This window comes from Pristiophorus japonicus, chromosome 21, assembly GCF_044704955.1.
Source record: "Pristiophorus japonicus isolate sPriJap1 chromosome 21, sPriJap1.hap1, whole genome shotgun sequence".
In the NCBI taxonomy this organism is placed as follows: Eukaryota; Metazoa; Chordata; class Chondrichthyes; family Pristiophoridae; genus Pristiophorus; species Pristiophorus japonicus.
The window spans coordinates 35,664,763-35,681,242 of record NC_091997.1 but is presented as its reverse complement, the minus strand read 5'-3'; the positions used below and the strand labels follow the sequence as shown (position 1 = coordinate 35,681,242).

At 44.9% G+C, this 16,480-nt stretch overlaps 1 protein-coding gene across 2 annotated transcripts in view; it reads right to left on the bottom strand.

Annotated features, from left to right (window-relative positions):
* Positions 1 to 2,146: 2,146 nt before the first annotated feature.
* Positions 2,147 to 16,480, bottom strand: part of smarce1 (SWI/SNF related BAF chromatin remodeling complex subunit E1) — a 78,914-nt gene continuing 64,580 nt past the window's right edge. For both annotated transcript variants that reach the window (XM_070864622.1, XM_070864623.1), the window contains exons 11-12: positions 13,280 to 13,481; positions 2,147 to 3,502 (exon numbers count right to left, since the gene is read on the bottom strand). In XM_070864622.1, the coding sequence (XP_070720723.1) occupies positions 3,291 to 3,502; positions 13,280 to 13,481 (414 nt within the window). In that variant the 3' untranslated portion in view covers positions 2,147 to 3,290. The remainder of the gene's footprint in view (positions 3,503 to 13,279; positions 13,482 to 16,480) is intronic.

Genomic DNA, 16,480 nt, shown 5'->3' with positions numbered 1-16,480 from the left:
GGTTATAAAGCTTTGGACTTCTCTGCCGCAGAGGGCTGTGGATGCAGAGTCTCTGAATATATTCAAGGCTGAGATCGATAGATTTTTGGAGTTTAGGGGAATCAAGGGATATGGAGATCAGGCGGGAAAGTGGAGTTGAGGCCGATGAACAGCCTTTATTGCAAAGGGGATGGAGTATAAAAGCAGGGAAGTCTTGCTACACAGCTATACAGGGTATTGGTGAGGTCACACCTGGAATGCTGCGTGCAGTTTTGGTTTCCATATTTACGAAAGGATATACTTGCTTTGGAGGCAGTTCAGAAAAGGTTCACTCGGTTGATTCCGGAGATGAGGGGGTTGACTTACGAGGAAAGATTGAGTAGATTGAGCCTCTACTCATTGGAATTCAGAAGAATGAGGTGATCTTATCGAAACGTATAAGATTATTAGGGGGCTTGAAAGGTGGATGCAGAGAGGATGTTTCCACTGGTGGGGGAGTCTAGAACTAGAGGGCATGATCTTAGAATAAGGGGTCGCCCATTTAAAACTGAGATGAGGAGAAATTTCTTCTCTGAGAGTTGTAAATCTGTGGAATTCACTGCCTCAGAGAGCTGTGGAAGCTGGGACATTGAATAAATGACAGAAATAGACAGTTTCTTAAACGATAAGGGGTTAAGAGGTTATGGGGAGCGGGCGGGGAAGTGGAACTGAGTCCATGATCAGATCAGCCATGATCTTATTGAATGGCGGAGCAAGCTCGAGGAGCCGAATGGCCTACTCCTGCTCCTATTTCTTAAGTTCTTATGCTGAAGGAATGGTGAGGGCAGTTGTGGTGGGAACTAGCCCACGAGATGGAGGTTGTGTCGGGCACATAGCATTAATATTTGTGGTGGGGTCATGTCCATATGATATCTTTCTAGAATAACAAAGCAACTTAAAAAATTGAAGAGACATGTTGGAGCCCGGCTGGGAGTACACAAATCCCACACTGGTTAGAAGACTGCAGGGGTGTAGAGTTTCGAATTGTGAATATGAGCCGTGAAACCTAAAGCAACCTTAAAACTCAATACATCAAATTTTATTACTGATTATCTTGTATTTCTGATCCTTAGCTGTCAATGAAAGATCTTGCCCAACTTGTGCCAGATGGATACACCACTCGCAGGAACAGACATTTCTTGTAATCAGATACCCTATAATTATCATGCATCCACATTGTTTCCAATATTTGCAGAGTCAAGGCTTATTCTGCAACCTTGTGCGTGCATCCAAGTCAAAAGATTTTTAGAAACTACATTTTTGTGCGTGGAGCAATTATAATAATCCCCCGCAGCTCAGGTACTTCATGTATCGTTTCACTTGGATACTTCTTACCTGATCTTCAGTCACCAGAACAAAAAGCCTGGAGGGGGCGAGGGCTTTGCACACAGCAAGATCCCACAAACAGCAACGTGATGTTGGTCAAGGGGTAAATATTGGCCAGGACACCGGGGGGAACTGCTCTGCTCTACTTTGAAATGTTTTTATGTCAACCCAAAAGCCTCATGGCCTCATCTTAACGAAAGACTTGCAATGGTAATTCAACGATCCTGCACTTCCAACAGGGAGATGAGCACTCTTGGGTGCGAGTGTTATACTATCGTAATTAAAGCTTAGAATAAATGAGGGGAAGTGAACAGAAATAGGATGTTTGGCGTCACTAAGTCATTACCACCTAATTTACATGTAGCTGTCCAAATATATATGGGCACCAGCGCTGACTGATGGAAATGATAGCGCAGCACTGTCGGAGTGCCGTTAAACCCAGGTGCCATTTGCCTGTTCAGGTGGATGTAAAAGATCCCATGGCAATAGTTGAAAAGGGGAATTTTTCCATTGCCCTGGCCAATATTTATAGCTTAACTAACACCATCAAAACAGATTAACTGGTCATTTATTTCATGGCTGTGGGACCTTGCTGTACATAAATTGGCTGCCACGTCTGCCTACAAGTGACTGCGCTTCAGAAGTAATTAATTGGCTGTGATGCCCTTTGGGACGTCCCGAGGATGTGAAAGGTGCTATAGAAATGCAAGCTAGCTCTTCTTTTTCCCCAGTGGACCGAGATTCAACCAGCGGAGCTTCCGGGCTCTGCACAATATATCAGCATCAGAAAGCACACAGCAGAAATTATCAAGTTTCTCCTTTATTGTGGTGGGGAAATCTTTTTTAAAAAAGTTAACGCAGCATACTACAGTACAAGACACAAACAGTGATGCCAATCACACTGGGAACCACCTGTGCTGTGATCCTTGCTTACACACCCCATCTTCCCCCGAGGAACACAACAACCTCAGCTACAGACACACAGCTGGCTTTTATAAAGGAAAGGTGCTCTTCGCAAAGCAGTTCCACCAGGTACCGAAGTAGAGCAGTTGACAGCTCTGTGGTTATGACTAGCTATCCTGTGTCCTTGTCAAATGACTTTGTCCATCAGCAGCTGGGGAGGTAGGAACCTGCAGCTCTACACGTGTAAAATGGCAACTCTGTAAAATGGCTAAGTTAGTTCATTACAGGTCATTGCAAGACTACACTTTTACACGGCTCAAGGAAAATGCAATGAACGAAAGGGTATTGATCGAAGGCGTGCGATGATTGAACTTAGTCACCTCTGGGGCGATCGCCATCTTATCAGGGTCCCAATTGGCACAGAATGAACGCCAGGAAGATGTACACCAACTGTATTCAATTGTGCTCTGCAAAAAGGATTGCGCGAGGAAGTGGTAAACCTTTCTGATGACCAGAAAGCACTTGTACAATAAATACTGGGCATGGGGTCCAGCCTCACCAGAAACACTATGCCTTTCAGCTTTGGGAAGCAACGTTATCAGTTCTTCAACACGTCAGTCAAAATCCATGGACAACACAGGAAATCCGAGAGGAAGATAAATATCAAAGCTGACAACTGCAACCTGTGCACTCTGACCTTGTGATTCAGCCATTAAACGCTGTTTATTTACTGATGAAAATAAATATCTTTACAGTGACCAAGAGACAAGCAGGCTGGTTTAACTATAGCGTACAGTACCTTTAAACTTCTGTCTCTTTCCTTCCACCCCTTTATAATTCATTGACCTCCACTTCGTAACACTGAATCTCTGACAGGTGACCGGGCTGTAGGTTGTGCTGAAGGAGTCCATTATGCCGGCATCTCTACAAATGTGTAAAAAGAAAATCCTTCTAACTTATAAACAGGTTGAATAAAAAAACGAGTACGATATTAATCAAGTAGTACAACTAACTGGAATGGAAAGTTTGTGTGTTTGTTGAAATTATTCTTTCTTGTCTTCACTTTCTGCAATGGGCTCGGGTATGGGCTCCTCTGCCATGGCGCTGTTACTCTCCGTACCAGAGGTACTCTCGCTTGCTCCCTGCTCCACGCTGCTGTCTGTTGTGTCCGGACACCCCTCTTTGTCTTCTGGAGTCGCTGTGCTCTCTTCACTACTCTGTTGGGTTTCCGGTGTTTCATCGTTGCGTGGTTCATCTGTAAATAAGGACGCAGGGTTTAGCCATCATTTTCTCCAGTTAAACACGGGGAAGACTGAAGCCACCGACTTCAGCCCCAGTCACAAAATCGGCTCAGGTGGACGCAAAACATCCTGCAGCACTACTCAAAGCCGAGCAGGGGAGTTCTCATGGCGCCCTGGTCAATTGGTCTTTCATCTCGATGCTGCTTGTGGAACTTTGCTTGGCATAAATTGGCTGCTGTATTTGCTTACAATACAACAGTGACTGCACTTCAAAAATAATCATTGGCTGTAAAGCCCTTTGGCTTGTCTCAAGGAAGTGAAAGGCGCTATATAACTGCAAATTCATTTTTTTTCCCCAAAAGGTGTCAGAAGGATTGTGTTCAGAAGCGATTCCCCCCACGGTTTGATACTCATCATCAGGTGGGTGGGGCCTCAGTACTGTGGGGGTGGGGCCTCAGTAGTGCACTGACCTGTCAGGCTAGACTATGTGCTCAGGTCCCGAAGTGGGGCAAGAGCGCCATTACTGAGCAAAGTCGACACAATCCACAATTACATACTTTCTAGCAGAAAGGTGGTTCGAGATCAGGGCCTAGAATTTCTGTGGGGGCTCTCCCAATCACCTGCCATGAGTTCAGTGGGCTATCGGCGGAAACAGGGGAGGAGTGCTGTGAGCTGCCTCCTCCCTGGGGCCTATACCGATCTTCTACCCAAGTTAACGGGGAACCCCAGCCGAAATTCTACCCCCTCGGCTGATTAGTCCTCCATTTCATAAACTATGGGGCACTGAAGAATGGGTAATTGGATAAAAGTCACCCAAGGGCTGTTGATAACTGTGGCACCATACCCTACCTCGACAGGAGACCTTTATAAAATCCCATACATTAATATAGTATCGCATCACGTCCTCAGGAATCCCAAGGTGTTTTCCAGTCAGTTCATTATGTTGAAGTGCAGTCACTGTTATTCAGCAAGAAAATGCTAATTTGCACTCAGCAAAGTCCCACTAACCACCCAGTCAGGTCATCGTGTTCCTGGCTGTGAGGTGGTCAACCAGTTAACTGCTTTACTATCCAACTCCAAAGTACCAGCCCATTGACCCTATTCCACACGGAACTCTTATAACCCATTAAAAGTGCCCGGGAATGGGTAAATAATCAGATTTCTTTACTGAGCCTCTGATAGGCAGGGTGACTGAGCAGCCGACATCAGGGCTCGAGTTCCACTCACTGAGATCAGAGACAAGCGCTCCATTCCATCATTACTAGCCACACTTGTTGCGGTGCAACCAGTTTCACCATCACTGATTTATTCAAGAGCCCGAACCACATGTAGAGTTAAACCTGCTGCACAAACTCCAGCTTCAGGGTAGCAGAATGACGCTGGAACAACAGGAACGTTCAGTCTGAATGTTATGCAAGGGTGTGGGCTGATCCCATTCATAAGGCAATGTGGCACTTGACAATTTGAAATCACAGATTGAAAGGAACTGTGAGAATTTTTTTAAAAACTCCTTCAATAACCAGAACGTGGTTTGACACTAGATTTAAGCAGACTATATCGGAGTGCTTAACGGGGATTTATCCAGAACCACTAACCACACTCCAGGTTTAAACCATGCATTCGATGAAATACCAAGCTTCAGGTGAATAATTCTGCATCTGATGCATCATTGCTAAAATCCCAACCATAAACATCTGTGCAATTTTGTTTCCAGGGATGAGGGTTTACAGTTACTGGAGAAGCTGGGATTGTTCTCCTTGGCAGCAGCGAAGACCAAGAGGAGATTTGATAGAGATGTTTAAAATCATGAAGGGTTTTGATAAGAGTAAATAGAGAGAAACTTCCCATTGGCGGAAGAGTCGATAACCAGAGGGCACAGATTTAAAGTGATTGGCAAAAGAACCAGAGGAGACACGAGGAAAAACTTTATGCAACTAGTGGTTGGGATCTGGAACGCACTTCCCCATAGGGCGGCGGAAACATAGAAACATAGAAAATAGGTGCAGGAGCAGGCCATTCGGCCCTTTGAGCCTGCACACTATTCAATAAGATTATGGCGGATCATTCACCTCAGTACGCCTTTCCTGCTTTCTCTCCATACCCCATGATCCCTTTAGCCGTAAGTTTCAATAGTAGCAATTCAATAGTAGGGAATTGGATAAATAATTGGGAGAAAAAATTGCAGGGATGTGGGGAAAAGAGTGGGACTAACTGGATTGCTGTTCGAAGCGCCAGCGCAGACCCAACGGGCCCCGATGGCCTCTTTCTGTGCTGTACTAGTCTATGATTTAATGCTAAACAAGGCAGTGAGTGAGCTGTATGGGGTTGCAGGGTGATGCTGGTACATGTTATGTACATCGGAATAGGTAGACCATAGGATTGAGACAGATTCCCTCACTGAGTGCAACCCATTACACCAAGAGAAGGAAGAAACTGAAAAAAATTAGTCACCACTTTCACACACCTTCAGCCACCAGCACAGGCCTGGCATTATTCCTGGCCAGCTGGGGCATGCTGTAGTGCTGACCTGGATATAAAGTCAAAGTTAAATCGTACCTGCGATGCAGACAAGTCAAATCTAATGCTACAGGGTAGCCTAAAAGGGCAGCTGGATAAGAAAGTGATGCCAGCTTTTGCAGGCAATGTCACACTTCCAAAGTTTATGGCCTGTACTTTGGCAAAGAAAAATCAGATCCCACCGTAAGCTTTTAGTTAACCCATGCTAAAACCACCTACACAGACACCATACCCTCCCCGAAACAGGCATTCATAGGTTACATTTTAAAGAAATGCCCATTTAATCTTTCCAGAACACCAACCCTACCAAGCTGCTTCTCCAGTGAGTCCATCTCAGCCTCAACCGCCCGTCCTCACAACCCATTCCTGTTCACCTTCTGTGTAAGGTAGTACTTTCTGACATCTGTCCTAAGCTTGGCCTCGCACTCGGACCCTGTACCCTCCGGTCCTGCATTGTTCCAGGTTTCCATTCTCTATCCTGTTAAATATCTTGCACGCCTCTACAAGGTCTCCTCCGAGACATCAGGCAATGTGAGCCTGGACCAGCTGGAGAGAGATTTAAACATCAGTGTCTCCCTGACAACAGAGACAGCTGGAGCCTGGAGCAGCTGGAGGGAGATTTAAACATCAGCATCTCCCTAACAACGGAGGCAGCTCGAGCCTGGAGCTATTACAGCTCCTGTCAAGAAGGACAAAATGAGAAATAAAAAGTAATAAAATTATGACATCACAAGGATGGAGGACAGTGATTGGTTCTTCCATTTTAATTGAATCACTGGACAGGGAATGAATCTTAAAGAAAGCTAATAACTGATTTAATTTGATTCAATTGCTGATTTTCTCATTTTAACTTAATTTATAATTATGGTATATATTATTTAATTTTGTTTAATTATAATTAATCTTTATTATACTGATTTTACTATTGTATACTCCTTATTGTATTATTTACAATGTAATTTGATTTTTTTCCGTTGAGTTTTGAGTTTGAGTTTTTCCGTGTCTACCTGCATGCGCTTTTTGGCTGCCACTTCGGTCCTGAGTCTTTAACCTCTTTTTACACTTCCTCCTCATGCTTTTTCTCTCTCTCCCTCAATGGTCAATATCTAACATGTTGTAAAATTATTGTGAAGCGCCTTGGGACGTTTTACTAGTTAAAGGCGCAATATAAATAAAAGTTATCATCTTGAGGCTGAAGAGTCCTAGCTTCTCAAGTCATAACTCTCTTCCTGGGACACCAGGGATCAGTCTCACTGCTCTCCTCTTAAGTAGCTCAAAGGCCTGGATGGCCCCCTTATGTTGTGATGACCAGAAATGTACTTGGTCCTGCGGGTGTAGACTGACCAGGACTCACTACATCTTCAACATGGCCTCTGGGAATTACAACTCAACCGACTTAGCAACAATACCCAGAATCATGCTCGTTTTGTTTAATGTTGCCTCGTGCTGTTTGGGCATAGTAAGCAATAAGTCAAGTAACACCCCTGTGTCTCTTTCAACTCCCCTCTTGACAAATTCTATCCCATTCATGGAGATGAATTGGATAGAATGTGTGCCTTACTTCCAACCTTGCCCTTGTCCATATTGACCTTCATTTGCCGCAGTCCAGATACAAAACATGCTCATCTCCCTTTGTAAGATCTTGACTACCTCCTTCCGAGTACAAAGGGACCCCCTACCTATTAAATAGTGAGGAGAAACACAGCTGAGCCCAATCCTGTTGTCACCTTTTATTAGAAAAGACGAAGAATTTGGAGTTATATGGAAACATAGAAATCTACAGCGTAGGAGGAGGCCATTTCAGCCCATCGCGTCCACACCGGCCGACACAGAGCCACATGGCCCTCAGTAGATATATAGCGCTTCTGACTCCCTCAGGACGAGCCGAAGGGCTTTACATTTGCAAATTTAACTACTTTGCATTACTACCTGACTGTAAAGTCAGGCTGTTCATTTATAACTGGAACAAGGGCCTTAGCTCAGGCCCTGGGGGTAGCCCACTAGTCCCCATTGCAACTTAGCTCCTATTTTAATGACTAGTTCTGCTTCCTTCCCTTTAGCCAGTGGCTAATCCGTGTCTTGTCCTTGATACATTTGTGAAGGACTCCCTCATGTGGTACTTTTTCCAACAATCTTTTGGAAACTCAGGCACCCTACGTCACCTGCCAAATTGGGATGTCACTTTTTCAACAGTCTACGAGAAGGTTGACACCTCAGCGCAGTAGTGAAGGTGTTATTATATGTGCTGTTTTTCAGGCGAGATGGTTGTGAAACAGAGGCCAGTCTCCTCATTGCAGAGGTTCAGGTGGATGCAAGAGATACCATGTTACTATTTGAAGACCAGCGGGCTCCCCTGGTAGCCTCCCGCGACCAACACCACCAGAAACCACATTACCGAGTCTTTTTTTATTTGCTGTTAGTGGGACTTTGCTGAGTGCACATTAGTATTTGTTTGCTGAATAACTGCACTTCAACATAATTAACTGTCTGGAAAACACCTTAGGATTCCTGAGGATGTGATAAGATACTATATTAATTTTCTTTCTTTGAGACAGGCTGAGCAGGATCTATTCCTTCCAAAGCCATGTTGTCTGCATGCATCAGTTATATGTAGACAAGCGCACTTTCATTTTGCTGATAATGATTGTTTCCATTAGTTTCCTAATTACAGGTTAGATTAATAGGTCTGAGCCCCTTTCCAATGATAGGAAATCCATATGTCCATTTTCAGTCTATCTGCACCTCCTCCGTGTTCACTAGCTCCCTTAGAATGCGCTTCTCACATCTCCTTCCTTGTCCTTCTCACTGTTCTGCAGCCTCTTTCCTTTCTCAACTGCCCAATTCATTTGGTCCTTCCCTCACAAGATAGACAGATGAAGCAAGCTATTTATCCCATCCCAGCTCATCCACGCAGGAAAAATAAACTACACCGTCCAGGCATTTTGAAACTGATTCCAGGGTTTTCCTCCAACGCAGAGCCTTAAAGTCCATTCTATCCACTGATGACTAAGCGCCAAGAACTTTTTGACAAATTAAATTTGCAGTTCACTAGTTTGAACTAATCACTGGGTTTAATTTGAATTAATTCAGTGACATTCTCTTGTAGCTGCCTCTTTTCCAGTGACATTCATCAGGCGCACTTTCCTTTCCCTTTGACGTGTTTCTTTGGTTTCATTCTTTCTTATTTATTTCTGTTCCCCATCTGTTCTGATTTCTATTTCAATCACTTCTCACCACTGTGGCCATCTGTGAACTTTCCACAGAAGTTTACAGCACTGGAGGAGGACATTTGGCCCACTGTGTTATTGACAGCTCTTTGCTCCAAAGCTAACCCAACTGTTTTGCTTGATTTATAAATGTGCGACATTGCACAGTTCAAGGGCTGACTCAATCAAACATGAAAACTGGGTCACAACTAAGATGGAATTTCCTTTTAGCCTAAAGAGATTAAAGATAATGCCAACATTTAAGATAATCACTGAGGTATTCAAGACAGTCGAACAAGAAAACCATCCTTGTAAAACAAGGTTGTCAGCAGCAAATCAGAACATCTGAATGTGAAATATCTACAAATAGCCGCAGCATGTAGTCAAGCAACTTAAAACTGCCACCACACCCAATAACTGGAGTCAGGCAACCTGAACCTGGGCATCAGGTGAATGCAGCACACCTGACCAACCAAAGATCACAGAAAAAGTTTATGTGCACCAGTTTCATTAACACGCTCAAATAAAAATGGATAACATGTTGGAATAAGATAGAGTAGCATGTTAGGTGGAAAAACTGGGGCCTAGAAATTGGCCTCCTTTGCGCCTCAGACGGGGGGGGGGGGGGGGGGGAGAGCGATAACGGGTCACTAACGACTTACCGATCGGGTGCGGCGAAAGAAACGAACCCCGCTAAATTGGCCGCAAGGTTTGCGGCGGCGGTAACACCTTGCACCACGATCTCCAAAGCCCAGAGATCATTACGTCATTGTCCTGTGTGTAGCCCCGGACCTAAACTTGGGTTTCGCCTGCTGCAGTACTGCTGGGCGACAACACCAACAGCTGCAGGAGGCATTGTTTGGAAGGCCGGAAGCTTGGGTGGGGGGGGGTGGGGTGTCGCAAGTTAAAGGGGATGTTACATAAGAACACAAGAAATAGGAGCAGGACTAGGCCTGAAGGCCCCTCGAGCCTGCTCAGCCATTCAATAAGATCATGGCTGATCTGATCATGGACTCAGTTCCACTTCCCTGCTCGCTCCCCATAACCCCTTATCATTTAAGAAACTGACTATTTCTGTCTTAAGTTTCTTTAATGTCCCAGCTTCCACAGCTCTCTCAGGCAGTGAATTCCATTGATTCACAACCCTCAGAGAAGAAATTTATCCTCATCTCAGTTCTAAATGGGCGGCCCCTTATTCTAAGATCATGCCCTTTAGTTCTAGTCTCCCCCACCAGTGGAAACATCCTCTCTGCATCCACCTTGTCAAGCCCCCTCATAATCTTACACGTTTTGATAAGATCACCTCTCATTCTTCTGAATTCCAATGAGTAGAGGCCCAACCTACTCAACTTTCCTCATAAGTCAACCTACTCATCCCCAGGATCAATCTAGTGAACCTTCTCTGAATTGCCTCCACAACAAATATATCACTTCGTAAATATGGAAACCAAAACTGCACGCAGTATCCAGGTGTGACCTCACCAATACCCTGTACAGCTGCAACAAGGCTTCTCTGCTTTTATACTCCATCCCCTTTGCAATAAAGGCCAAGATTCCATTGGCCTTCCTGATCACTTGCTGTACCTGCATACTATCGTTTTGTGTTTCATGCACAAGAATCCCCAGGTCCTGCTGTACTGCAATTTTTCTCCATTTAAATAATAACTTGCTCTTTGATTTTTTTCTGCCGAAGTGCATGATCTCACACTTTCCAACATTATGCTTCATCTGCCAAATTCTTCCCACTCACTTAGCCTGTCTATGTCCTCCTGCAGTCTCTTTATGCCCTCCTCACACATTACCCTTCCTCCCATCTTTGTATCGTCAGCAAACTTGGCTACGTTACACTCAGTTCCCTCTTCCAAGTCGTTAATATAGATTGTAAATAGTTGGGGTCCCAGCATTGATCCCGACAGCACCCCACTCGTTACTGATTGCCAACCAGAGAATTAACCATTTATCCTGACTCCCTGTTTTCTGTGTCAGCCAATCTTCTATCTATGCTAATATATTACCCACAACCCCGTGAACTTTTAACTTGTGCAGTAACCTTTTGTGTGGCACCTTGTCAAATGCCTTCTGGAAGTCCAAATACACCACATCCACTGGTTCCCCTTTATCCACCCTGTTCGTTACATCCTCAAAGAATTCCAGCAAATTTGTCAAACATGACTTCCCCTTCATAAATCCATGCTGACTTTGCCTTACCAAATTTTGCTTTTCCAAATATCCTGTTACTGCTTCTTTAATAATGGAATCCAATATTTTCCCAACCACAGATGTTAAGCTAACTGGTTTGTAGTTACCTGCTTTTTGTCTGCCTCCTTTTTTGAATAGGGGTGTTACATTTGCAGTTTTCCAATCTGCTGGGACCTCCCCAGAATCCAGGGAATTTTGATAAATTACAACCAATGCCTCCACAATCCCTGCCGCTACTTCTCTTAAGACACTAAGATGCAAGCCATCAGGTCCAGGGGACTTATCTGCCTTTAATTCCATTATCTTACTGAACACTGCCTCCTTAGTGATTGTGACTGTGTTAAGTTCCTCCCCCCAACCCACTGTAACCCCTTGACTATCCCCTGTTGGAATATTGTTCGTGTCCTCTACCGTAAAAACTGATACAAAATACTTGTTTAGAGTTTCTGGCATCTCCATGTTCTCCATTATTAATTCCCCGGTCTCATCCTCTAAGGGACCAACATTTACTCTTTTTCTTTTTATATATCTACAGAAACTCTTACTATCTGTTTTTATATTTTGTGCTAGTTTGCTTTCATAGTCTATCTTCCCTTTCTTAATCATTTTTTTTAGTCATTCTTTGCTGGATTTTATAAGCTTCTCAATCTTCTGTCCACCCACTAGTTTTGGCCTCTTGTATGCCCTTGTTTTTAAATCGGATACCGTCCTTTATTTCGCCACAGATGGCTTTCTTTACTCTTGCACCCTTTCTTCCTTACTGGAATATATTTTTCTTGAGAGTTGTGAAATATCTCTTTAAATGTACACCACTGTTCATCAATCGACCCACACTTCAATCTGTTTTCCCAGTCCACTTTAGCCAACTCTACCCTCATACCTTCATAGTCTCCTTTAGTTAAGCTTCGTATGCTGGTTAGAGATCCAACTTTCTCACCCTCCATCTGAATTTGAAACTCAATCATGCTATGATCACTCAATCCAAGTGGATCCTTTACTAGGAGATTGTTTATTAATCCTGTCTCATTACACAGGACCAGATCTAGGATAGCCTGCCCCCTGGTTGGTTCCCATCTCAAGGAGCCCATCTCTTATGCACTCTATGAACTCTCCTTCCCCCACCCCCCAAATGCACAATGTGAATTTTTCCGATTTTGCTTCAGTCACGATCGATCAGCCTGGCACTCTGCTCGAGTACATGGGGCTGATCGGGCCGGATCGCGGCTGCCGTCGGGGACCCAATGCAGAGCCTGCAGCGAAAGCCCGTCCCTTTAAGGGAGGGGAGGAGCCTCGGATCCCGGCAGAGCTGCACGGCCCATTGTGCAGCGCTGCACCGCTATCGCCCCGCCTGCGCCCTTTAAGCTCTCCAACGGAAGTGGTAGCATTTGATTTAGCGCTCCACTTCATTCCTGGAGCGCCAGCACCGAATTTAGAGAAAGCCGAGAATCATTAGCACCTGCCGCTAATTTCTCCAGTTTTCAAAAGTTAGGACCCCAAGTGGGGCGTTCCCGAATTTCTCCCCCAAAAGGTATGCACAAAGGATTGGAAAACTATAAACTGCTCCATAACATGCTCATGGCTTATTGATATTACAGAGCAGAGAGCAGGTAACACTGAAACAACTGGCCCTGCAGTTAGAAGGCCTGCATAGCCCAGTTATAGAAACTGCACTCATGGGTAGATGGAGAGTCAGGCTAGAAGAAAATCGCACCTGCACAATGCAGCGTCACTGGGAGTCCAGAATGTAGCAGCAGTAATGCAATATAAATTCAACATTAGACCACAATCTCTACGACAGCGCCGCCCACATCCTGAGAACCAAAGATCAGAAACAATCTACAGCAACACTGAGCCCGCCTGTTCGGTTACCTGTGTCCATGGGGGCCTCCTCCACTTTGGACTCTTCGGCCTCAATGCTGCTCGGGGGTTCCTCAGGGGTATTGCTGGGAGGCGGTTCTGCGTGCTCAGCCTCCTTCTCCCTCTCCTCCTGACGCTTGCGCGCCTGCTCCTCAGCCTGGGCGATTTCAGCTGCAATTTTCTCCATGTCAACCTCCACTTTCAAATTGCACAACTAAATAAAGGAAGGTTACAACAAAAAGCTGTAAGAAACCAAAGCTGTAACACCGTCCAGCATTTAAGCAAACACCAGTTGAACAACTATTTCCTACAACAGCTTGCATTTATACAGTGCCTTTAATGTAGTGAAACATCCCAAGGCGCTTCACGGCAGCATTATCAGACAAACTCTGACACTGAGCCACATGAGGAGATATTCGGACAGGTCAAAGGGGGAGGTTTTAAGGAGTGTCTTAGAGGAGGAAAGAATGGCAGAGGGGTTCAGGGAGGGAATTCCAGAGCTTGGGGCCCAGGCAGTTGAAGGCACGGCCATCAATAGAGGGGCAAAGGAAACCGGGGATGCTCAAAAGGCCAAAATTGGAGGATTTAATTTAACTGCACAAGTATTTTGTGCCACATGTGGAGCATATGTCTGAAGTGACAGGTCACAGGGTTTGCAGTTTCCTCGTGACTTCACAGGCATAACCGGTCTCAAAAAAAGGCAGTCAGGTTAGAAGGGATCTTGCACAAAGAAGCACAAGCATCAGCAACCAAAAGTGATACTCGACTGGCATGGCAGGTGCAGACGCATCTGAAGATGAGATGTGTTCAAATACGAGACAGTTAGAAATGTTATTTCATTGCTTGTGGATTTTTGCAAAGTTCCAACACAAAACAGCAAAGGAAACCAAGTACTTTAGGGGAAGGGATGGAAACAAACTAAAAATGAAGGATTTCCAAGACAGCATGCACACCATCAGTGGTAGCGTTACTTTGGGGCATCTAGCAGGACGCACGCCAGTGGCCATATCTCCAATTCTTTTAGGATCTTTATTCCACCATTTTTCTCTCCTCTCCTGAAGGTACTAATCCCTGCTGAATAAAGGTACCCTCTGGTACCATTCCCTATTGGTCACTAATCACGTGCGAGCCCCAGCCAGTCAGACTGGCAGGTCATCGGACCACTGAGGACATCACAGCAGAGCCTGATCGAACATTCACCACATGGGCTTTCAGTAAGGTGACTGGTTTGGGACCAGGAGTGAGAATGCCAATCGATTTCCCCTAACCTAGCCCAATGGCAGTTTAGTGCCACAACTGGTGCCCCGGCCAAGCTCAGCCAACACAGCACCGACTGAAGATGGAAGCTGGGCACCTCATGGTCTATATAGCCCTACCACCTAACTCAGCTAACCCATGAGGGGGTGGGAGTGTTCCCCTCTAATTCTGGAGGAATTAGAATAAACTTCTTAGCAGGAAATCCCCTGGACCTGATGGCCTGCATCCTATGGTCCTAAAAGAAGTGGCTGCAGAGATAGTGGATGTAATCTACCAAAATTCCCTGGATTCTGGGGAGGTCCCAGCAGATTGAAAAACCGTAAATGTAACGCCCCTATTTAAAAAAGGAGGCAGACAGAAAGCAGGAAACTATATATCGGTTAGTCTAACATCTGTCATTGAGAAAATGCTGGACTCCATTATTAAGGAAGCAGTAGCAGGACATTTGGAAAAGCATGATTTAATCAAGCAGAGTCAGCATGGTTTTATGAAAGGGAAATAGTGTTTGACAAATTTACTGGAGTTCTTTGAGGATGTAATGAGCAGGGTGGATAAGGCGGAACCAGTGTATGTGGTGTTTTTGGATTTCTAGAAGATATCTGATAAGGTGCAACATAAAAGTTCACGGGGTTGGGAGTAATATATTAGCATGGATAGAGGATTGGCTAACTAACAGAAAACAGAGTGTCGGGATAAATGGGTCATATTCCGGTTGGCAAACAATAACTAGTGGGGTGCCGCAGGGATCGGTGCTGGGTCCTCAACTATTTACAATCTATATTAATTACTTGGATGAAGGGGCAGAGTATAATGTAGCCAAGTTTGCTGATGATGCAAAGATGGGTGGGAAAGCAAATTGTGAGGACACAAAAAATCTGCAAAGGGATATAGATAGGCTAAGTGAGTGGGCAAACATTTGGCAGATAGAGTACAATGTGGGAAAATGTGAGGTTGTCCATTTTGGCAGCAAAAATAGAAAAACAAATTATAATTTAAATGGTGAACAATTGCAAAGTGCTGCAGTACAGAGGGACCTGGGGGTTCTTGTGCAAGAAACACAAAAAGTTAGTATGCAGGTACAGCAAGTAATCAGGAAGGCAAATGGAATATTGGCCTTTATTGCAAGGGTGATGGAATATAAAAGCAGAGAAGTCCTGCTACAACTATACAGGGTATTGGTGAGGCCACACCTAGAGTACTATGTACAGTTTTGGTCTCCGTGCTTAAGGAAGGATATACAGTGTGATGTTCGAAATCTGTAAACCTCGGGACCGAGGACGTTCCAAATTTCGGAATGCCTTTGCCTGGGCTGAGGGAGGCAGGTAGGGGAGGGGAGGGGTCGGTTGGGCCACCAGAGGTCTTGTGGCGGGGTGGGGGGGTTGGTCAAGCCGAGGTCAGTCTCCTCTGTTCCAAAGAAAATAACTCCAGCCTATTCTCTGCATAAAAGCAGAGAAGTCCTGCTACAACTGTATAGGGTATTGGTGAGCAGTTTTGATCTCTATTTAAGGAAGGATATATTTGCACTGGAGGTTGGTTAGAGAAGGTTCACTGGGTTGATTCCGGAGATGAGGGGGTTGACTTATGAAGATAGGTTGAGTAGGTTGGGCCTGTACTCATTGGAGTTCAGAAGAATGAGAGGTAATCTTATCGAAACATGTAAGATAATGAAGGGGCTCGACAAGGTGGATGCAGAGAGGATATTTGCACTCGTTGGGGAGACTAAAACTAGGGGACATAGTCTCAGAATAAGGGACCGTCCATTTAAAACTGAGATGAGGAGGAATTTCTTCTCTCAGCTTGTTGTAAATCTGTGGAATTCTCTGCCTCAGAGAGCTGTGGAGGCTGGGCCATTAAATACATTTAAGGCGGAGATAGATTTTTGAGCGATAAGGGAGTAACAGGTTATGAGGAGTGGGCAGGGAAGTGGAACTGAGTCCATGATCAGATCAACCATGA